At 34.0% G+C, this 25,245-nt stretch overlaps 1 protein-coding gene across 1 annotated transcript in view; it reads right to left on the bottom strand.

Moving 5' to 3' along the window:
* Window positions 1-562: 562 nt before the first annotated feature.
* Window positions 563-25,245, bottom strand: part of LOC131945094 (C3 and PZP-like alpha-2-macroglobulin domain-containing protein 8) — a 35,484-nt gene continuing 10,801 nt past the window's right edge. The window contains 34 exon segments of the mRNA XM_059306082.1: window positions 563-745; window positions 1,074-1,179; window positions 2,049-2,223; window positions 2,533-2,696; window positions 2,970-3,038; window positions 3,247-3,408; window positions 3,765-4,003; window positions 6,154-6,214; window positions 6,216-6,329; window positions 6,647-6,748; window positions 7,248-7,425; window positions 7,871-7,949; window positions 8,976-9,164; window positions 9,866-10,037; window positions 14,998-15,135; window positions 15,546-15,662; window positions 16,322-16,441; window positions 16,725-16,842; window positions 17,381-17,489; window positions 18,017-18,148; window positions 18,287-18,335; window positions 18,623-18,760; window positions 19,388-19,537; window positions 20,012-20,200; window positions 20,538-20,600; window positions 20,769-20,933; window positions 21,281-21,466; window positions 21,821-22,063; window positions 22,477-22,711; window positions 23,756-23,843; window positions 24,008-24,047; window positions 24,198-24,271; window positions 24,389-24,443; window positions 24,888-24,958. Coding sequence (XP_059162065.1) covers window positions 708-745; window positions 1,074-1,179; window positions 2,049-2,223; window positions 2,533-2,696; window positions 2,970-3,038; window positions 3,247-3,408; window positions 3,765-4,003; window positions 6,154-6,214; window positions 6,216-6,329; window positions 6,647-6,748; window positions 7,248-7,425; window positions 7,871-7,949; window positions 8,976-9,164; window positions 9,866-10,037; window positions 14,998-15,135; window positions 15,546-15,662; window positions 16,322-16,441; window positions 16,725-16,842; window positions 17,381-17,489; window positions 18,017-18,148; window positions 18,287-18,335; window positions 18,623-18,760; window positions 19,388-19,537; window positions 20,012-20,200; window positions 20,538-20,600; window positions 20,769-20,933; window positions 21,281-21,466; window positions 21,821-22,063; window positions 22,477-22,711; window positions 23,756-23,843; window positions 24,008-24,047; window positions 24,198-24,271; window positions 24,389-24,443; window positions 24,888-24,958 — 4,328 coding nt within the window. The 3' untranslated portion in view covers window positions 563-707.

The raw sequence follows: 25,245 nt of genomic DNA on the forward strand, positions 1-25,245 counted from the left end.
AATAAATTGTAAATTTTTCAAAAAATAAATAAATATATTTTATTTATTATTTTCAATTTTTTTAAATAAAGTAATATATAAGTAATATATAGGTCAAGGTCATGATAAAATACTACTTAACACCCCAAAGTCAACTGTTAACAAAAAATAACCATTGTTTCATCATAAATAACCATTTAACATAAACATTTGCTTCTGTGTTTCTCGCTAATGTTTTAATAAATATGACCCTTGTGCAACAATCTACATAGGACCATTCGTTGCTAGCGTCCCACTTATGGGACGCTTGTTGTACATTTTATATAAAGAAGTAGTTTAAAAAATTGCTACTTTTAAATTTTTATCAGGTAGAAATATGGTACTGCTAGAAGTTTCAAAAGTATTTTGCGCTTAAAATGCTAATATTTAAAAATATATGATTTTCCTGTGCACGTGTTTTCTTTTTCCGCCATTTTGACAAGTCTAGCAAAAACCGGCACAATAACTTTTAACTAAATTTAATTTTTCACAAAACCCACACAAATTCAATAGTCTAACCATTTTCAAATAAACTGAAACATAATTCGTGTTTTAAATAGTTTTTAATTAATTTCAGCATTTTTTTTAACAAGCGTCCCATAAGTGGGACGTTAGCAGGATATGGGTTTAGAGTAAGGACAATAGGGGCACTGGTAGGACCCACACACAAAGCAATTGTTGAGCAGGAACTAGTTTCTTGTAGTATACATTGTTGTATTATGCATGCCTGTAGGAAAAAATGTATAAACATTAAAAAATAATATGATGTAAAATTAAACTTTTTTATTAGTAAAATGTTTTTAAAAATCTAACTATACCTTTAGAAAAAAATAAAAAAATAGAAATAAAAAAAATAAAAACTATAAATTTGAAACTTCAACATCAAATTTTCTTTTCAATATAGGAAAAATATACATTATATTGTAGGCTTCATTCAGAAAAAAACTTATGTTAAAATTATTCCTGATTTTCTTTCTTGACATTTTTATAGAGGTGTTTCCCAAAATTAAATTGGGTCTATATTTTCTTTTGGTTAACACACGACTAAAACATACCTGGTTCGTAATAGTCATACACCCTCATACGGTGCTGGATTGTGGCATTGGCGACAGGGTACCATCGGTCAGCTCGGAAATAAACACAAGTCTTGCTTTCATCAAGCTGGTTGGGAGGGAAAAGGTGTAGTAGAACTTTTACAACTCATAAAAGCATTTTATTATAATTATATATTAGTTTGTTTTTATTTATTGTATTGTGTTATCTTTATAGGTCTAAGTATTTATTATATTTATTAATGACGGACAGAACTCATAAATGTTGAATGTGGGAAATAGTAAGCAATTTGTGTGTGGTATAAAAATATCCTCATTTAAAAAAAAGGTCCACCTGGGGTACGTTACTTCGAAAACTGTATGGGAGACACTAGAATGGTTGGGGGATTTGAAAAAAGGAAGACTGCAGTAGTTAGGTCATCTATAAAGAATGACTGATCACAGGGAGGTAAAAGTGGTATATAATCAAAACCCCAAAGGGAACAACCAAAAGGCCAGCATAGGCTGAGATGAATAGATGTTTTGGTGACAGACCTAGACAGGCTCTAAAGAAGAAGACAGCAAAAGGTGGTAAAGCAGGCCAAAGATCTCCATGGTCAACCTGCAGAGCCACACAGAAGAACACTTGGATGGATGAATGGTTGGGCTATGCTTCTCAGTTAAAGTAAAGTTAGCAATGTGTTTGTATTAAACAAACAGTATTGAGTTTTGAAAACTGGTCAACTAATGAAAAAAAAACCAAGTTATAACACAGCTAAACTAAGCAAATCTTTAAAGTCAACATGTACCTCAATTCAACCTAAATTTAAATTTCAAAACTGATACATTTAGTCATAGGTATATTTTACTTTCCTTAATGCAAGGCACACAATATAACAATTTAAATATCTTCTCCATTCTCTACAAATCTCACAGCTATCTGATGTAAACACCAGTGAAAAAGTTACCACAAAACACCACTAGGAAATTATCACTCACATAGTCGAAGTAGAAGACGACTTTTCTCTGGTAGTGCTCAGCTCTCTTCAGATTGGGGACCACCCCCGATTTGACGTAATCTCTCAGAGTGTCGTTCATCACAACGTACCCAGTAGGGATGTCAATTTCCATCACAGTTAGGCCAGAGGTCTTGCTTTTTTCAGTGTACAACCAACTGGGGAGCAAAATGGAAAAAAATTGTTCAAAACAAAACTAATGAAACGACTTTTTTTTTCAGCATATTAATTTAATCACAAGAAGTTAACATATTTTTTTTTTCAGTTTTCAAAGCTGATTTATTTACACCAAAAAATAAATAAATCGAGTTTTGTTGGGGAGGGGCAGGGACGAGCAGGGCAGGGCATAGTGCTGACCAACTCCTTAAAACAGGTGAAATCTTAACAGCCACATTGACCATCAAGTTTGAAAGAGTACTTTACTTTTACATTTGAATACATACATAAGACTAGACACACAAACTCACCTCATACAAAGTTTCATCTCAAAAATAGAGTTGTTCCTACCACTGAATTTAACCACATCTGGATAGAGGGCAAAAAACTTGATTACGTCTTGGTTCATATCGTTCTCGACAGGCATCGGCATTTTTTGCAGAAAATCGTATTCAACATTCACTGTTGTTGTTAGCTAAAAAATGAACATGAAACATATTAATGTACAATGTAATATCACTGCTAATAAGAAAACATGTTAGTGTCAATTTTAATATCTTTTGGGTAGTAGGCCTGCATCTTCTAGACCTGTAGTATATTTGTATGTTCAGTCCCTCATAAACAATTCAGATGAACAGAAAAAGGAAATACAGATGATGTGGCAGAGAGGTAAATTAAAATGATGTGTAAGAGGGTTAGTACAAGTAGTGAATAGAAACTCCGAATTTCTAATTGATGTGAAGTTTACCTGAAGCATGGCTCTGCCTGTACCAACAGCATCAAAGACAATAAATCCCCATACACTATCATATGGCAACTAAAGGATAAAAACAAGACGATAAGATTCTCTACTAAGATTGAAAATAAAACAGTAAGGCAATTACTGAGCAGAAATTAAATATAAAACATTTTGCACTGACTACTAAACAAACAAAAATGTCTTTGTAAGGCATATAGACTTTTCAGTGTTGGCTAATTCTAATATTTAATCTCTATTTGTTAATACCACTGTGCCAAGTACTTACTGTAGCAGATTTCAAGCTGATATAGTCAAGTTTCTGTAGAGTGAAAACACTCTGCCAGTTTGGAGAAGCCGTGGATTCAATCGTGGTGGTTAAGTCATAGACATTAAGATGGGGGTCAACCTGGGTGAACTTGAACAGAGCTTCCATGGCCAAAATGGTATCCTGATAAAGAATTAACAGCAAACATTTAAACAAAATCCTCTGGTTGTAAGTATTTTATTGTTCAACGATCTTCCAATGACAATGTCATTACTTTACTATATGATAATTTTAAATGTAAAACAAGAAACGGTGACTTATGAATAAGTGAAAAGTAAATGGCGTATTGAGTCGTTTTGCACCCATACTTTTGAGTTACCGGTAATTAGACGGCCACAACACCATTTTAAACAGAAAAATTGTTTCAGAATGAGACTGAACTATGATTGTTTTACTGTAGTCTTTTAAGGCAATAATAAACAAAAATAGTTGATGCCCTATATCCATAAACTATAAAAAGAAACAAGTTTTTTCCCCACCTGTGTTGAAGCAAAGCCACCAATAGAATTTCTCATAGTACACAACCAGGACATCATCATCTCTCTGTGGACCTTCAATCCACTGTTGTAGTTGATGTGCGCCATGAGGGCATATGCCGTGGACTGAACAGAGTAGGCGTCGTTCATCAGCTCCTGCCTTGGTTTGATGTACCTCACGTTGTTGAGGAAGTCAAATGGATTTGGGTAAACAATGTCCTCGGAAAAGTACATAAAAACATCTGAAATAAAGGAATGACAAGGTTATTTCTAGATACAACAATAGACAGGTGTAACTGGCGAACTTTGCTCATCAGGGGCCACAAAGGAATAAATGGAATGGACATTTCTATATACACAGCCAATAGACAGGGACATTAAAGCCCACAAATGGGGATGGATGACACAAAGCCTGATAAGGGGAGAGGTTAACATCGTCAGGAAAGTGTTAGACTGGAATCCACAGGGAAAAAGGCAAGTAGGCAGCCAAAGGAACTAGTGGAGAAGGGTAGTAGAAGGTGAGGCAAGGGCTGCCATGATTATGTCGGCACAGATAAAGAGCTGCCCTAAACCTAGCGTGTGGTGGAAATGTGTGGCTACAGCCCTTTGCTCCTCAGGAGAATATATGGAGTGGATATTTCTTGATGTTTATCACTTTTACAAAAGGTCTTCGACTATTAAAATCCTTTAACCATAGTTGCATAAATGGCTGTCACCATACCAAATTAGTTTTGTTGCTAGGGTATTTGCTACCTGCCTGACACCGAGGCCCCCAAAATTTATCACAAAAAATCCACAACATGCAATGTTTTTGTTGATACCTAGTGCAGCGTACACCGAATGCACAACACTAAAGTTACAATAATTCTTATATTAAAAGTTCAAATCATATAATATGAAAAAAGAGATCTTGCTTGCCAGTAAATAAAAATAACCATATACATATGATACATATTACTCATTAAGAAATAGGTGACCAGAAAGATGCGCAAAAAAGCGCAAACAGAAAAAATCGCAACCTGGAAAAAGCTCAAACAGAAAAAAAAACGCAAACAGAAATTTGTGCACACTGAAAAATGCGCAAAGAGAAATTTTAGCAAAGACCTATATGGACTAGATCACACATTTATACATGATTGTTAGGGCTGCTGTGAGAGTATTGTGTTTGACCTGACGCGATATACTACCATTTAAAGAATACCACTACCATGAGCATTCACATCACAACGATACAGGCGATAATCGCTTGACACAATGCCTATTATTTTCTTGTTCAATATTTATTCAACTACTACTCTCGTTTAAATAGACATAAAACTATCCTTGATATAGGCGTTACACATTGTATCTCTCACATTCTCCCTAGTCCGAACTCCTTAGCTTGCCTACCATTACACTCCTTCCTATCGCAAAACTTCACTCTCTTTCATCCGCGTCATCAACCATGCATTCGTTATATCTCTTGCACCAACAATCATTCGCACCAAAACACCCTGATGAAGAGCACATCATAATGCTGTTTTTAATCTTATTTCATCATGACGCACCTACCTGCCTAACTACCTACGTATATATATATATATATATATATATATATATATATATATATATATATATATATATATATATATATATATATATATATATATATATATATATATATATATATAAATATATAATATATATATATATATATATATATATATATATATATATACGGGTTGGTAGGTGGGTAAGTGGGTGGGTTGGTTGATAGCTAGGTTGTTAGGTGGGTGCGTGGGTAGATGTGTGGGTGGGTAGTTAGGTGTTTGTGTAGATGATATAGATTATGCACATTTTCATTTTGCTAGCTAAGTAAGGGTGTTACAAAAACTCAAAGTTTCAAACTGGTTTTGGCGTAAGGTTAGTTCATTGAGTCAACTGAGCCCTACATTAAACAGTTAATCAGTTTGATAATGTAGAAGCCATTGAAGTAGGTCTGAGTCAAAGCCTGATGTAATAATAAAACGTCTTCTCTCTTTGTTTCCTTATAAAAAGGTTTTTGAAGGTATTTTTTTTCTGAAAATGTTAACCGGACGAATGCAAAATGATATCAACAACCATAGCTCTTATATAGGCAAACCTTGTCATTTTAGAATAAATAGCATGTAATTGAGTTAGTCGGAACTGAGTATGCACACAAGCCCAACGTACTAATTAAGGCGGTCACAAGAGATGTAACTTATCTCAATGAATTCTCATTTTTCGGTGTGCGCTATTTTCTGTGTGCGTTTTTTCTGTTTGTACTTTTTTCTGTTTGCAGTTTTTTCCGTTGCGCATTTTTTGCGCTTTTTTCCGTTGCGCTTTTGTCCGTTGCGCATCTTTCTGGGAACCTAAAACATTATCATCTCACCGTCATTTCTTTTCATGGCCCACAGCTGGTCGAAGGGGCTTCTTCTGGGACTGCGAGTGAGGAGTGAGAGCGTAGGTGGTGATAGCCATGTGGAAAACTTCTTTGATGTTTGGCACTTGGTTGAATAAATAATCTGCAGCCTTTCTTCTAGCGGTGTCAATACAAGCAGCAGCTTCCTAGGATGTGAGATTTTTAAAAAGTAGGTTAATAAAAGACAAAGAACAAAGTAGGTGGTTATTAATGTTGGTATCAATTACATAATTGAGATTAATTATATAAATTAGTCTTTAACCATTTATTATTTACTGTGAGGTAGGATAATAACTTCTATAGTGATGGTGTAAGTTTCTTTCAATATATGTTTTGTATGTATTATATAGTTAATTATAAATTGTATACATGTAATTAACTTAAATTTGATTGTAGGCCTTTATGTATAGATAATAGAATTGTTTCTCATGTGCGTGTTATAGCATATAAAAGTACATATTACCTCTGATGAATGCTGTACGTCATATAGAGCAATCAAAACATAAGCTGTCAGTGGGACTGGATGTGAGCGAAGTTTGTCATCTTTCAGGCCTGATACAAGAGTCTACACAAGGGGAATAAAAAAATCATACATTTTTAATAGCAAAAAACAAAATAAGCTTACAACTTTACACTTGTTTGTTTTTATCTAATTTAAAAGTTTATTTTTGTTATTTTAGTAATCTGTGTCCACTAATATTAAATTATGTTGAATTTATTAATATAATTAGTTCTCCCTTCACCAGTGAAAATACAAATAAAAGTAATAAAAAACATCTGGAAAAGAAAGTTAAAAAATAATCAACTTTACTCCTTCTTTGGAAATATGGTAAAAAAAGAAATGAAAAGGTAACCAAAGAAACCTGGTGACGAACCGTGGATATCTTAAAAAAGAGAGCACATCAAAACTGGGGCAACTGAGAAAAGAGTGAGAAAACTTTGTTGCAGACCTACGTGCTAAAACCTAGGGGCAACTAAGAAAGCTGAGAAAGAAGTGAAGGGCTTTGTTGCAGACTTACATGCTTGAGAGCATAAAAGAAAGTGCATGAGCTAAAAAAACACACCATCTTCCTGTCATAAGTGACATCATTTTCATCAGGTTCAAAGGCTCCAGTTGTATCATTCTGACGAGAACAGATGTACAGAACCAATTTGTTAATCAGCTCACGGGGGATAAAAAGATCTTGCTGCCACTCTCCAAAGTTGGCCTCGTCCACAGTTTTTGCCACAAAGGCTGTGAGCCTGAATATTTGAGAGGAACAAAAGATTTAGTAATGACGTTTCAATTGTTCACAATGTATCAATTTTAAAATATATAAGAGTAAATTTAAAATATAATTGTAAACAACCTTTTGTATGTTCAATTTTACTAACATTAATGGATAAATAACAAAAATCAAAGCCATTATTTTAATATGAAAATAAATAAAGTGATAATTTATGTATTTAAACATCGGATAGGGAAATACTGAAATTTAAGTCATCATTAAATCATAAGATTTAGATAAGAGTAAAATCTCAAAGAACCAGTTAAGTAACTTAAAAAGTTCTGAATCAAGTTTTTACAGAAGCAGTCCAAATCAATATTATCATCATGGATAAAGCAGAAACCTAAAAAAATTAAACAGGGCTTGGAATTATGCTATGGTAGAAGCTCGAAATGTAGCAAGCTAAAATATTTTTTTACCATAAATTGGGCCTGTGATCATCTCTGAACATCTTCATGGAACCATCAGGGTTCATGTAACCAAGTATACGCTGCAGAGCTAGAAAATTAAAAAACAAGAAGTCAAACATTGTGTTTTATATCCATTGCGATTAAATTTAATTTTGCACAGCATACATCTTCTTTAAAACAGGCACCACCTATTGTAAATGATTCTTAGAAATATTTAATGTGTTTTTAATTAGGGAACTTAAAAAAAAAAACAATTTTATTAGTATTCTTTTATATATTTATTTGATTCTAGTCTCTAAATAAAATGATTCAATTAGAATAGCTTCCCTTTAGTTTAATATTTTGATGTTTTATTACTTTCTCGTATATACGTAGTATAGAGAAAGTATTGTAATCGTGCAAAAAAAAAAAATCGAGATTTTTACAAATCTCGACGTTTTACACCTCACTGATACGGAAAAACATAATTTTGCAATCTTGTCCGTATGTCTGTGTGTGTGTGTGTCTGTCTGTCTGTCTGTCTGTCCGTGTGTAAACACGATAACTTGAGTACCGTTACAGCTAGGTTGATGAAATTTTATATATAAGTATTTTATCAAAATCGTAGATCCGTATCAACTTTTGAGCGATTTCCGACAACCGGAAGTGGTACTTTTTCTACTTTGAATTTTTCAAAAGCCTATAACTTGAGTACTATTTCAGATAGATAAATGAAATTTCACATGTAAGTAAAAGATCTAATTCTCTACCTTCTGTTAAATTTTGAGTAATTTCCGTTGACAGGAAGTAGTAATTTACGCTACTTCCGATTTCTCAAAAAACTAATGTAAATTTTAAAAGTACTAATAATATTGCGCACTATTATGCGCTTTTTTATTTCGCGTTCACTTGGTGTGCAATTAATTTGTCTACGAGATTTTATTCTATTTTTAAAACTTTAAGTATTTAAAATGGATTAAAAATCATGTCTATAGCCCGAGTTCCCATCCCCTGTAATTTTATATAAAAATATTCGAGAAAGTTTAGGGGAGATCACTCCCGGTTTATTTTTTTTGTGTAATGACATATTCAGTACTAAATAAAGAACAATTTTATTGAAAATAGCAACACTTACCAATATTCATCTCCCTCAAAGATTTCATCAACTGATCATCAGGTAGTTGCTGTGATGCTTTCATAAACTTCAATGTCAAAAGATTGTAGGCAAAATTGTAAGTAATCATTTCACCTCCACCGTAAGGCCGTAATATGGTGTTTTCAGCATGTAGATAGTCCTCAAAGAATCCAGGTGTCACCACATCACCTATGGAGGAAATCGCCAGGGTATGAAAATGTGGAACAATATTTACAAGAGTTACAGAGTTTTGTCTATTACACAGTTGATTCATGTTTTCTATTAGTTTGGATTTTGCTTGTGTTTAGTTGAAGAAGATCTTGCTTACACCTATCATCTTTTCCCGTTCATGCCCTAGACACCGGGGACAGATGAAGTAGAATTCATGTTTCAATAACCTCAGCATACAGGGAGATACTATGGTCAGTAGTATGCCCAGTTACATTTGTTTCCTTAACAGGTACCAATCAGTGCTGGGTGGGACTCAGGAATGTCCACAGATACAAACTCGAGACCTTTGGGTCAACAGTCGTAAACTCTACCATTTGACTACACCATCCTGTTACACCTTTGCTTAAGCTTAACTATTAAAATTACAAAAGTGTTGTGGAGAATTATTTACTCAAACAACTCAAGCTAGGTTTCTAAGTTTGTCGAGATGCCTCTAAGTCTTCTCAGATCAGTTTGGTACATGGCTTACAAGTAGGCATGTCAAGTTCCTGACCATCCCTTTATATGCAGAAATCACAAGTGGAGATGAAAGCATATCACTAGTACTTATGGAGGAACAAGATTGAAAGGCTACAGTTTTGATGTTCACCATTTCAACTCATTCTACATCAGTTAACATGAGAAGTTCCATCTAACATAAATTAACAAACAAATCTCACCAAAGAGGGAGACCTTGGCCTCAGCAGACTGAGGGATGTACAAGTTCCACGGGACTTCAAGTTTCCTGAAACTTTCGGGCACGGGAATGACGAATTGGGGTGATCCGGAAGGCTCGTAACGGATAAAATCAGTCAGGTAGGGCGTGTGGTAGTAGTTCATCACACCATCAGGCTGTCAAAAATAGAAACAGCAGAATTTTAACACAATGAAGTTTATCACTCATTATTGTAATGGATAAGTGTAATCAAAAGGGAGAGACACCGTGTGTGTAATATATTGAGCTTTATTGTGGGGGGGGGGGGGGGGGAACTCACTCTTCTTGTATTAGTCTTATAATGTTTGAGTGATGTCCCTTGCATGTCATGTGTTTCCGTTCCGATACACAATAAACAAGGTAAATAAAAATGGCTTCCTCGTCTGTTGTATTATCTATCTAAGTACAAATCCACTTCATTGGCGACGAGGATAAATCATCCACTAAAAAGAGCACATGCTTAATTAAGAAGAAGCTTGCTAGAGCATATTTGCTAAATATTTGTAGGATAATGGCGCTGTATGGCCAGATAAAAGAATTTAATTCGAATGACGAAACCATTCATGATTATCTAGATAGGTTAAGCTTTTACCTTAAAGCTAACGACGTGACGATAGAAGCCAAAAAGAGAGCTGTTTTGTTAACAGTCATAGGTCCTCAACAATTTAGGCTATTAAAGGACTTATGCGCACCAGCTAGTCCAGCTACCAAGAGCTTTAACGAGCTGAGCAAACTCCTAACAGATCATCATGCGCCTGCACCACCAAAGTTCCTGTGTAGAGCCAGATTTGACGGTAGGACTCGTCAACCAAACGAATCAATATCAGAATATGTTGCTGCTTTACGTCATCTAAGTGAATTCTGTGAATTCGGTGACACGCTGTCCGACAGACTGTCTGAAAAGCTTGTGACAGGTGTAAACAGCCCTGATATTCAAAGAAAGTTGCTTCTCGAGTCAGATTTAACATTGGAAAAAGCAATACAACTTGCAACTTCATTCCAGCAGTCATCCGATGCGGCCAGATCTCTGGCGCTCAGGGATCCATGCAGTAGACAGCAGGTCAGTCAACAAACACCAACCCCATCAGAGCAGTTCAACTTATGCTAAACAGCCTGCAAGTTCAAATCCTAGATCTAAATCTAGTAATAATTATCAAAAATGTCATCGATGCAACGATCCCCATGCATCTCATCAATGCAAGTTCAAGTCAGCAACTTGCTATAAGTGCAGTAAGCAAGGTCACATTGCCAAGGCCTGCTTTGCAAAGTCTTCGTCTGTTGCTAGATCTAGCCAGGCAGGACAGTACCGCAACCAAAGGCAGCACTATGTTAACTGTCACCAAGACAGCCTAACCCAACCAATGAACCACTCTACCAGTGAAAATGAACTGATCCGCAGCCGGAGTTCAACCTGCTTTCTGTGAAATCAACAAGTCATGCTCCCATCAATGTACTAATTTGTATCAACGGTAAGAGCATCATCTTCCAACTTGACACGGGAGCATCTCTAACCGTCATCACAAAGAAGGACTTTGACGCTGTCACAGGAGGATCAGTGCCTCTACAACCATGTCACAAGTGCCTAACTTGGTTCTTCCAAAATGAAGAGTCTTGCACGATCGTGGTTCTGGTGGCCACATATGGATGCTGATATTGAAAAATATGTAAAGCTTTGTTCAAGCTGTGCACAACATTCAAATCAACCAGCTACAGCACCTTTGCAAAACTGGGATTGGCCAATCGAACCATGGAAACGTATCCATATAGATTTTGCGGGACCCTTCATGAACAAAATGTTCTTAATTGTTATTGATTCACATTCTAAGTGGTTAGAAGTTAAAATCATGAACACAATCACTGCAACTGATACCATTATAGAACTTAAGGAAATATTTTCAACTCATGGATTACCTGATCAAATTGTTTCAGATAATGGGCCTAGTTTCACTGCTCATGAGTTTAAACTGTTTTGTGTAGCAAATGGTATTGGGCATATAACCACATCACCCTACCACCCTGCTGGGAATGGTTTGGCTGAAAGAGCGGTAGGCATATTCAAAACCGCTATGGTAAAAATGGGTACCGGTAACAAATTTTCTCTCAGGGAAAGAGTAAACAGGTTCTTAGCCAAATACCGCACAACTCCTCATATAACAACAGGTGTTGCACCATGCGAATTGCTGTGTGGTAGGAAAATTAAAACTCACCTTGACCTACTACATCCAACTGTTCAAAGGTCTGTTTCCCAACATCAACATACACAAAAATTAAATCATGACAAAACATCCATTGAGAGAGAATTTGGGGTTAATGATAATGTGTATCTGAGAAATTATGGGAGAGGGGGAAAATGGATGCCAGGTCAAAATGTTCAATGTACAGGACCTGTGTCTTATAAAGTAAAAACAAATAATGGACTTATTGTCCGTAGACATGCAGACCAGTTAAAAATAACTTGTGCAGATAATAAGTGTGAATCTATCAATCCCACCAGATCTGACCGGTTCACACCAACTCAGTTTGTTCCACAACCAAGTTCTGTTGATATGAGTGAACCAAGTATTCTAGAGTCAGAAAATGTAAATTCTGGAATTAATTATTTAGATCCTGGACTTCCTGAGCTAGAGAGTCCAGATGGTCAGAATTTTGAGTCACCAAATCAACAGCCACTGAGAAGGCCAAACAGGACAATCAAAGTCCCAGATAAGTTAGACCTTTGATTTTAAAGGTTAAGAGGACTATGACATCATTGTATTGTATTTTAATTATGTTTGTAGCATATTTTGCATTTGTTTGTAAGGATTTAATCTACCAAATGATTCAAATCATATAATGCTCATGTTACAATATATTTAGTGATTTATTAAATTGTTTAACATTTCGGAAGGAATGCATATAATGTTTTGTATTAACTTTTGAAGTGTTATAAATTGAAAGGGGATCATTATTCAATCTTTCTTCTATTATTGCTTGGCAATTCTAATGTTTTAAACTAAAGAAGGAAATAGCAAGGTGATTTTAGGATACTATCATTTATTCTCTTGAAAGCTATGTTATTATTTACTAAGGGTAAAGGGATGTAATATATTGAGCTTTATTGTGGGGGGAACTCACTCTTCTTGTATTAGTCTTATAATGTTTGAGTGATGTCCCTTGCATGTCATGTGTTTCCGTTCCGATACACAATAAACAAGGTACATAAAAATGGCTTCCTCGTCTGTTGTATTATCTATCTAAGTACAAATCCACTTCAGTGTGCTAATCAAATAGTTCAAGTTTGTATATAGGACACTGTTGGAAAGTGAAAGTAGCATGTGTAGTGTGAGTTAGAGGGTATGAGAATTTAGTATGCTAGAGTGACCGGAAAAAATGTGCAACGGAAAATTGCGCACATAAACGTGAGCGAGGACATTTTAGTTTTTTTAAATCATGCATTTCTAGACATTAACAAAGAGTGACTACATGTACATTGTCGCTTAATAAAACATATTTCCATGAAATATAACAAAATTAAAGTGTTTTAGTATAATTAGTTTGTATTTGCGCATTTTTCTGTACGCACAGTTTTCCGTTGCGCAGTTTTCTGAATGCATATTTTTCTGGGAATGCTAGAATGTGGGGATTGTGATAGATTATTTATGAAGAGCAAACATGATGTGGTAGAGACTGAATAATGTGGTAGGGAAAAATGTGTCAAAGTATTAGTGTAAGTTTGTTAGTCTCAATTGGCTTGATGAGGTGTAGACATTTTCTGAAGTCTTTTATTGACTGACTTATTTTAAAGTCATATTTTATACAGACTCTCATTGCCGTGTAAAAAGATATATAAAAAAATTAAACGTCCTGGTTATTTTCATAACTTATTTTTTTACAAGCTTTTATTTAACTCGCTTCCTCTGTCGTCAGTCTGCCGTCAGTCTGTCTGTCTAGATCAAAACGCCGGATTTAAAATTCGGACACTTCTACTTGACCGATACGATTCACATTTGGCACGTGGGTCAAGACATGAAGACAATGCAATCTGAAATTAAATTTGACTTAATTGGATGCCTAATTAATTTTTTATTAATTAATTAAAATTTGGACCGAATTAGTAGGCATGTCTATCCAACCACACCACACGCGTCATCACGTTCAATAGCTGCGCCATCACGTTCAGTAGGCGCGCCATCACGTTCAGTAGGCACGCAATGGTTTTTAGTCATGTAACTCTATTGTAAATTAAACATGTAAAGTACTGAAAAAAAATTCATAAAAAACGTTTTAATAACAAGCTTTTATGTAATAATGCACTAAAAAGTAGAAAATAATTTATAGACTACTATTTAAATAACTATAAAGAAAAGCGTGGGTCACTTTAGTATCTATTGGACACCTTTATTAATGTTTAGGAAGAGATCCACGCTTTTCTTTTTGATTATTTAAATAGTAGTCTATACTTTATTTTCTAGTTTTTAGTGCATTATTACATAAAAGCTTGTTATTAAAACGCTTTTTTAAAAATATTTATATAAAGTGCTGAGCCTTGAACTGTATAGATTTCACGTGAGGCCCCTCACAGCTGGAAGAGTCGATGGTTTGATACTACACCAATCTCCACCAGCCAGTACATCAGACACCACTAAGTCTATCCATCACTGTAGACTACCTGACTACCACGCAGCTGGGCTTAGCACTGACCAACAACATTCCCTTCTAAGCTGGATGGTCATACTGTAGTTATAAACCTGTTGTTCTGTCATTTTGTAAAATAACCTCGAATAAGTTGTTTCGGAGCACCATGTACAGAAAAATCATGTGGTAACCAAAAGTACTGTTCCTTAGAGGGAATGTTGCTGATCAACAAGTGACTAGACAAGAGTGGGTAGATAAGGTTTGGTTAGATTAATCTGTTTTCTTGCTGGGTCATAAGCCACAGAAAAATCCTACATGTAAATCATTCTTAACCCATATCTCCTAAATCCCATTACAGATCGAATATTGATAAATTATAATCGACTGCCTTATTGAGCTGGAATGAATTAAATACACATTTTCAAAATGTTTCTTTAAAAACAAGCATTAAAAGGATTAAAGAAAAAAAAAACCAACCCTTACCTTTACATACATAGTTCCATTGTACTCATCTTTCTGCATAAAACAAGTTGCAGAAACTCTAAATTGAAGAATTCCTCTCACCATGTCTTTACTAGCTACTATAGGCATATAAATATCCCTAGATTCACCTGGCTCCAACTATATTAAAAAAAAAAATAATTTAATTAATAACAAGAGAAAAAAAAATCTTAAGTCTTCAGAATTAGTTGAAGCTTAAATTTAACCCATTTACAAGCTCAGTAAAGATAACTAATACAATGTTTTATTCTCCTTTTACCGAGAGTTACATGGCAACAATCATAGAAATAAAGAATAATAGTTCTGTTGGATGTAATGTTCTAGAAAACACCTGTCTCAACAGCTAAACAGGTACATTATTATATGCATTCTGAGAGAGATGTAGTGACCAGGGTTCTTGGGTTTGGACATCACTCTACCGACTGGATCATAGTACTCCAGGCAACTGAATCTTAAGCCAGTTTCTTATGAAAGCAACTTCAGTTGTAACCCATCTATTTTTGTGTGACTAGAATTTAAAATGTCCTTACAAACAGAATAGTCTTTTGATCTCCTTTGTGAATAGGTGGTGTGTAGGACATGACATTGCCCATCTCACCAACACTAACAAACTCAAAGTCATCATTTCCATGCATAGTTATCAGAACCTAAAAGTAAAATTACAGGATTTAAAATTTTAAAAAAATCCTAATTTTTCAACTTTTAAAGGTTTTTCTAAAATAAGCTTAATGAGTAAATTCTATATCTGGTTGTTATTTTTATATTTTTTTTTCCAAAAAGCTCTGCATTTCAATTAAAAAAAATAATAGATGTTAATACTTAAGCATATCATCTTCTTTTTCGTTCTTAATTTTAGTGTTGGAAGGCATCCCTTCCAAACACAATTAAGTATACATAACCATGCGCCATTGAGGCCATTGACTCAGATTTCAGCCTGTTTTTCTTACTTTAGTCTATAATCTCTTACACATAATTCTTAATATATCATCAGCATCTGATCCCTGTTTGTGCGCAAGACAAACATGGCAGATGAAGTAAAGTTTATCTGTTTAGCCTCAGCATACATAGGGATAATGTGGTCAGCACTATGCCCAGCTGCAACAGACTCTGGACTCTAGGCTGGGATCCAAACTCAAGACTTTTCATGTTAGCAGTGGTAAGCTCTATAATCTGACCACTCATAAATGTCTGTTTTATAAAAATGACTCATATTTTCCTAACAAAAACTTGATCTTGAGTTTGATTTTTTGGAAGCTGAGGATTTCAAATGAATTTAATAAAATTAAAAATAAAAATCACAACACACCTCAAGATAGTCATCGTGGTACCAGTAGTTGAAGACAGTGACCCTGACACCAATTTGTTCCCCTCTGATAATATGTTGGGGATGCTCAACTTGCATGTACATGTAGCGACCAGCGTCATACTAGAAGAAAATAAACACTAAGGCAAAATATAGAGAATATATTTCAGACATGAAACAAACAATTTAATTAAAGTTGGAATTGTTGAATGGTTCAATTTTAAAAAAAATAATGTAATTAAAAATAATTTGACATAAAATGTACAGTAAAAGTATTGTTTGATTATTAATGTGATTTTATTGTTACCTTAAAAACAAAATTTTTAAATAAAAAAGTGAAACAAAAAAGTTACATTTGTAAGTGCAAATAGCTGAAATGTAAAAACCAAAACTTTATGTATCTTACCCTAACAGGCTTCACCATTATACCAAGACCCAGTTCTCTGCTCACTGACACACCATTGATGACCCAGGACAATGGATATTTGGGGACATCCACACGGAAATCAACTCTGCCATCTGGCCTGTAGGAGTAGTTGAAGAGCTTTTTAAAAATGTATCAAATTGCAGTTGACAATTTTTCAATTGAAAAAGTTAACTTTCTGAAATCACAGCTAATAGTTGTAACTAAGGAAATTTAACCCTGATATTTATCAATGTGTTGATGTTTAAAATTTGTTTTAATTTCTATAAATCATTATTATGATCCAAGTTTTATATTAAAAGGTTTAACAATATATCATGAAAAACACATGCTGAGTTAAAACTGCAGATAAAGTGTGAATACAATACCCAAAGAACTAATTTAAAAAATACTTACTTGATAAGAGTGGCTACAATACTCAAAAACTCAATGAAAAAATACACACTTGACAACTGAGGCTACAATACTCAAAGAACTCAATGAAAAAATACACACTTGACAACTGAGGCTACATTACCCAAAGAACTAATTTAAAAAATACACACTTAACAACTGAGGCTACAAAGCTCAAAGAACTCAATGAAAAAATACACACTTGACAACTAAGGCCTCATAGAACTCAATGAAAAAATACACACTTGACAAAGATCTCCTGCCAGGCCCAAGAACTGTTGTCATAAAAGTGCATCACCCTGCTGACTCGATCCATGGCAGAAAGATGTTTCTGTGATATATCTGGCTCCACACCTGATGTTGTAAAAAAAAATTATTTTATAGAAGAAGGCTAACAGTCTTAGATATGAAATTTTTTACATTTTTAAAAATTGCTATCGTATTTTAAGATCTGATAAATAATTACTAACATTTTTTGCCTGAAAACGTTTTAGAAAGATTTAGCATTTTGAATCTTCTTCTTCGTTCTTATTTCTCGTGTTGGAAGGGATTCCCCCCCCCCCAAACACAATTAAGTATACGTGTCAACTGGTTATGCGCCATGGAGGCCATTGACTCTGATTTCAGACTGCTTTTCTTTTTGGATTTGCTTCCATAGCCTTTGTCCAACCAAGAACAAACTACAAGGCTGCAGTTGTTTGATTTTGGAGTTGTCTCTCCAAGAAGAGTGATTGTCCCCAGCTAACGAGCCTCATCTGCCCGAGGGTTTGAACTCGAGACTTTTTGTTTAGCAACAAGGAAATTTACAGACTCGACCACACCGAGTTCGTACATTTTGAAAACACATTGAAGTGTAAACAAACACTTCTGAAAGCACTTACAGCCCCATTCATCACCACAATCATTTGTGCAGTCACATTTGCCATTGCATTTCTGTTCATCTGTAAAGCACTCTCCTTCAATACCAGAGAAGCAGGGGCTAGCCTTCTGATTGACACGACAAAACTGTTCATCTGAAAAAATAAATCACATAAAAATTAATATAACTGAGAAGTCTTATGTTAGAGTTTTAAAAAAAAATTGTCTACTATTATTTAGTCAACAAATAGAGACTTGATTAAATTTTTATTAAACTGAGATGGTTGACTTACTGAAGAGTCTTGGTACCCTTGCATCAGTTAAGACAAGCAAACCTGCACTCTGTCAGAAGATAAACAAATTATGTAAGCTTACGACTAAAAAAATAGTGCAAATTCACAATACAATGTTCAATAACTTGGAACAAATGGAGTAGATTAATGAAAAATATCTTTTAAATTTTACGTTATATGGATTTAGCTAGATATTTTAGAATTTTGTTTTTTCTTTCACCAAAATCTCTTTTCTTATTTTTTATTAAAATATAACAGTATTTCAATCAAAACTAATTTGTGTGAATTATGGATATGAAAAATAATAAAACATGATAATTTGTTTGCCATACTTACAAGAAAACTTGTGGTGGTGTCAACACCATAATCTGGGCCATGGAAAAAATTGTACTCATATTCAGTGTCACTGACCCTCCATAAATGGCGGTAGCTTCCATTGGTAGTTGCATCATAGGTCAAAAGTTCATCAATCAGCTGCAACACAAGGGGGAAGACCAATCAGAATAAAATTATAAATTATTGTTTATTATTTTAAAGAAGGTAGAACATACACTGATGAATGAATGACGTTTACAAAACTTTGACAAAATTACAAAAGGCTTTAAATTTCCAATTTTTTAAAAAAGGAGCATGTTCAATTTTATTTCTACTAGTTTTATTATTTTTGCATTTTAAACCATTAAGTGTAGACTAATTTTAGATGTACATTTTAAAACATTTGTCACCAATGACAACGATCCCTTTAAAAATTTACATTATTATCATTTATACTTATTATGTATCAAGATAAATAAATGTTTGTCTAGATTTTAAATGTAAGTTATGAAGATTGTGTTCTTGTTTCTGTTTACTAATAACTAAGCTTAATGTATTCAATGTAGGATTTAAATATGTCAGAAAAAACTGTATTTATATCAAAGTTTAATGCCTTACATATAGGTTTACATTTTGTTGTGAAGATTTTGTAACTTATTTTAGAACTGGCGAAATCCAGCTTTCTAACCAAAGATATTATGTTAGTACTGTTATCTATGAAGTAGACACTTGTGTTAAATTGTGAATTTAACAGATAAACCAACAGATAAACAAAATAAAACAAACCCTGTTTTCAGTGATGCCATCGCTCAACCCACGGCTGTACTGATCAAGTAACATCCCGCTAAAGGCAACGTATGAGCCGGGGTCAGCGTAAGCATTGAATTCAATAGTGTCGCGGCTGAAATCTTTGCCTCTGTTAATACCAAGTGTCACCTGGAAAATGTGAACAAAATGTGTACATGCAAGTACATTTATCTATTTAGCTATTGCCAGAAAGTGAAATTTAAAAAAAACTTAGATGTAAATAGAGTTGGCTTTATGCCTTCCTATCCATCAGCAAAGATGAAATCTTGTAATCAACTTTCCCCACAAATTTTCGTTCAAAACCTTTTTATTTTAGTTACATATATACAATAGGACAGTGTGCCTAGCGGTAGAGTGCTAGACTGCAAACCCGAAAGTCTAGAGTTCGAATCCAGGTTTAAGTCAGTGGAATATCCCTGATGGGTACCTAACTCATGTTAGAGAAAGTAAAGGCGGCTGGGAAAAGTGTTGAAGACACTATCCTTTCATATACCGCGGGCCACAGAAACAGATATACTTCACTTCACTAGACTTAACATTTTACTTTTTTACAAGTGAAACTATTAGCTCAATAAAACCAATGCACAAGCAAGCAGTGCTCACCACATTTTGTCTGGTTCCATTGACAAAGAAATTGAGGACATCTGTGACTATCTCTTCAGGTTGTCTAATGTAGTAGACAACAAGACGTGCATTTGGCACCATCTCTCTAGTCAAGGATACAGCAAATGTCTTCTGTCGAGAGGTCATCTCAATCTGATCTCCAATGATGATGTTGCTTTGTGAGACAATCTATTAAAATAATTGGAATGAATTATTATACGTTTTAGTAAATAAGTATGTGATAAAGCATATGGAATGAATTATTATACATTTTAGTAATAAAGTATGTGATAAAGCATATTTATAACTAAAACATAAAAGCAAAGCAGAGTTTCTAAAATTTTAGATAATATGGATTGACTTTGATATCAAACTGCTAACTTAGTCAGCAGAACACACATTAAATACTGTCATATAAACACTGCAAGTCTGATAGTAGTTATTTTCATTAAATATTTTAAAATTAAAAAAAATATTTAAAATCTGTCTGATTAAGACTAAAATTAGGAAACGATAAAAGCCTGACCTGATAGTAAATTCTAGGCACAAAGCTGCTTGTTTTCACATGGAAAATCATGTACTCATTCACCTATTTAAAAACAAAGTACATAATCAAAGCAATAAAAAAACATTTACACATTGATTTACAGATTTAGTGTGCCATGATGCTAGTCAAATTTTAATTTAACAACTCAAACACTTCTAAAAAACAAACTTAGTTGGTGATACAATAAAATACTCATGTATCAAACTCAACCTGAGGGTTGTTAGTTGAAGACAAAATGGTAATGTACGAGTTAGTAGGAGAGTAATAGCGCGAGGCACGCAGAGTGATAGAAGGCACCGTTCCAATATTAAATTTTGGATCAAGGTAGATCTGATTGCTTCCACTGTAAGGCTTTCGAGCATCCAAAAAGGTTGCCTTAAATAGTAAAGGTAAAACAAAATTGTAAGCAGAGTATTTTTTAAAATAAAGTTGCTGGAAAACATAACCTAATAATATTGTATAACATTACAAAATATAAATTTCTGAGATAATTAAAATGAATTTTTTTTTAATATTGTATAACATTACTAAGAATACATTTCTAGGATAATTATATAGATTAGTAAAACATCTTATTTTAAATGTAAAAACCAGCACAGCAAAGCAAAGTAAAGAAAAAAATTCTGTGATCCATAATCATGTAAAAATTTCCATATAAAAATTAATATAATCTAAGAGTAGCCATTAAAAGAAACATGCAATATGCAGTTCAAATAACTTACTGTGACTAACACGTTCTGTACATTTGTTCTAAAACTGTACTCAAACTGTGCTATTCCATTTATAGGTGTTCTTGTCTGAGAATCTGAGAGTCTGCCACTTGTTCCTGAGTTGTCAGTAATGACATAGCTCAAGGTGATAGTGCCACCTGTGTCAACAGGTGTGCCATCATATTTTGTAATAGCCACCTTGAGAAAAAATACATTGTATTAATTTAGGAATGAATAAATAAATTAAGTGTGTAAACTTGGGGGAAGGAGTAGGGGGTGGGATCTAGGGTCTATTACCTTAATCATAACCTTAAGATAAAAGCCTAAATCTAAGCATTCACCTCTTCCAAAATCTAAACCCAACCCCAACCTTAGACATTTGTCTAACACTAAATCTAACCCAAACCCCAACCCTTGCACTAACCCTAAATGTACCTTAGGCTATGACAGGGGAGGGGGGGGATGCCCTTTTCCAGGAAACTGGTGATTTATTTAATTAAGATATAACCAGTAATATAACATGTAATTAAAACTAAAATATAGGTCTGTTACCTGTATTTTCATAATAGATGAAGGTTTGAATGTCCGGACTGGCTCACCAACCCACTTCAGCTTGTACTTGTTATCAAACATGATAGTCCCAGCCCACCCAGTGCGATTCAGGCCAGAGTACCAATCCGACACGTTAGCAAAGAAAACAAATTCACTATCTACGAGAGAACCACTTTCACCTCCCCTTTTAGCTATGGTCATTAGTTCTTCAAGAGTCCACTCAAAATCTATTCTACCAGTGTACTGAAATATTGAAAAAAAAAACAGATGTTTAATTTCCAAGTATAAAAATGATCCGAACTGGACTGACAAAGTTAGTTTCTATTAATAAATATATCAAAACATAGGAGAAATTTACAAAATATAATTTAAATAAATTTAACTAACATTTTAGTTTTAGAATAAGTTTTATACAGTCATGCACAAAGAATTTTTTAAATCTTAAAAAAATAAATAAAGGGGGTGTTGATTTATAAATAATACATGAAATAAAGCAATATATCACTTGAAACTTCAAATGTGAATAATATATTCTTTTTAAACTATGAATTTTGGAATTCTTACAAATATGAAAATCTTAAGTTTTTTGTTGATAATAAAAAATGTTTAGATTTCTTTTTTAATACAAGATTAATTACTATTTAAAAAAATCTTACATCATTAAAGAATCTGTATTCATAAGCAAAATACATGTGGAAGTCTTTGACTGGTATTTCAGAAACTGGTCTGTAATCAGGCACATTCACAGGTACCCTTGACTGTTGTTTTCCAGTTTTTTGTGCATCCCAGTAAGGTTTTTCCCACCCTTTTGTGGCGTTCCATATCTCCTCACGGGGGCGGAAGAAGGCAGTAATTGAAGCGTTACCAACACATGGCCGACCACTTGTGTGACTGTTGGGAGAATTGGAATACATGTAAGCTTAAACAAAGTTTCACTGCTATCTCACTGTTATGAAATCGAACGAGTAAAAAATTATGGAATAGCACAAAAAAAAACAACAAAAAAAAACAGCTACTCTTTTTTTTCTATTCTAATTTCTAAATTTGTAACATAGATGGGTATTAAGCCCAACTTTGTTGCTTTGTTCCTCCAACATAATTAAGTTGTATTGTGTGCCAATAAGGGGTCGGCGTGGTCGAGTCGGTAAAGATCATGGTAGCTAAACCGAAAAGTCTCGAGTTCGAACCCTCGGGCAGATGAGGCTCGTTAGCTGGGGACAGCCACTCTTCCAGGAGAGACAACTCCAAAATTAAACAACTGCTGCCTTGTAGATTGTTCTTGCTTGGACAAAGGCTATGGAAGCAAATCCAAAAAGAAAAGTAGGCTGAAATCGGAGTCAATGGCCTCAATGGCGCATAACCAGTTGACACGTAACGCTTAATTGTGTTGGAGGCGTGGTCGAGTCGGCAAAAAGCTCATGGTTGATAAATTCGAAAACAAAGTCTCGAGTTCAAACCCACTGGCAGATAAATCTCGATCCCCTTCAACACTAATAATTAAGAACGAAGAAGAAGAAGTGTGCCAATATATCACACACTATGGGACAGAGTGGTCTAGCGGTAGAGAGCTGGACTGCTAACCCGTAAGTCTCGAGTTTGAATCCGAGTTCTAGTCAGTAGACCGTCCCTAAGTCCACCCAACTCTGATGGGTACCTAACTCACGTTAGGGAAAGTAAAGGCGGCTGGGCATAGTGCTGACCACACTATCTCTTCATATACCGAGGTCACAGAAACAAGTGAACTCTACTTCACTTGCCCCAAAGACCATCAGGTTTGAAAGGGAAACTTTTTTATTTTTACTTTATATTACACACTAAATGGCATGCGGCACTTGATTTCTACAAACTTAAATCTATTTTTGTAAATAATATGTTATAAAAATACACCCATTAACCTTTATAGCTAATTTATACTTGTCAAAAACTTCAACTCACTTTGCTAGCATCACACCTCTTATTTTCATTTCAGGTGCCTCCATAACATAGAGAGGGACGGTGACATTTACATCAAAACGTGGTTCCCCTAACAGAGATTTTAGAGAAATTATTTTAGAAATGCATACTACTAATTAACTATTTATTCTACAAGCTGCAAATATTTTTAGCAAGGTGAAAAAACTCAGGGCTTTATTTTCAAGTAAATATAATTAAAACAAGACAAAAATATTACTAGAATGATGTACTCACAAAACTCCTCCACCAAAAATGGGTGTCTGTACACATGGCCCTGGAAAAGAAATTTAGGATAAAATAATTGCACGGTTAAGTATTCTAGTAGTCAATGAAAAATAATCATTGCATTTTAAGGTATTTTAAGTACTAACGACATAATGTGTAATCCATTTTATAATTTAACTTAATCAAGAAAAACACTCACAAAAGCATCTACACGAATATTCCAGGTTCCAAAGTTGGGCTGATCAGACAGAACAAAACTCTGACTTACAATTCCTAGAGTGAGTGATACAAACAGCTTGAAAATCAACAAATTAAATTAGTTAATTATATTTTAATGAACATCTTTTTAAGGTTACTAAGGTGAACATTTTTAATTAGCTCTGCACATACCACCAGCATTTGTCTGTAATCCCTGCCACCTTCTAACTGGTATCCCAGTTGGATCCTAATATTTAGAAAAAAAATGCTTAATATAAAAAAATCCAAGTTTAAAATAAATGATTGCCATTAATGATACATGAAGAAAAAAAAACAGACAACGGTAAGCACCAACTGTAAAGATTTATGAAAAAGAGCCTTTACTAATAAAACTCTTTATTTTAATAAAAAGATAATTTTAAAAATTTAGTTGATAAACAATAAAAGTTTCTAATTTCCTAGTAGACCTAAATTTAAAAAAAATAATTTTGGGTGATTATTTTTTTATCATTAATATCATTTGTCTGAATTTAAACAAAAATGTTTATATTAAATAAATTTTTATTAAATTTTACATAGATCTAATTATCTTTTAATACTTTAGCTGGTTTATAACTGCAACTTATATTATTAAAAAAGCAGAGAATAAGATATTCTTATGTTGCTATAATATGCATTATTGTGTACTTACATCAATATATACAATCATGCTTCCATATTTGGGCATCATGTTTGGCAGAATGGGGATAACACGGAAATGTACTGTAAACCCAATGGTTCATTAATAATTGGCAATAATAATAATTAGTTTCACCAACTATCTTATAATTCAGACTGAAATAACAATTGATCCTTTTACATAAGTTTCTAATTAAACAGTGCCTGAAATACAAAAGTCATGATATGAATACATTGAATGTCAAGTATTAAAATTCCTTCTGACTAGTTTATTTTATAATACTTGTACATTTTAATAGTTGAGGGTAGGGTGCTAAAACTTGACACAACTCAAACAGAAGAGCTCTAATTCATCTGACCTAATGATCATC

Source organism: Physella acuta, unplaced genomic scaffold, assembly GCF_028476545.2.
Source record: "Physella acuta isolate Inbredline_101_S28 unplaced genomic scaffold, ASM2847654v3 ptg000523l, whole genome shotgun sequence".
Lineage (NCBI taxonomy): Eukaryota > Metazoa > Mollusca > Gastropoda > Physidae > Physella > Physella acuta.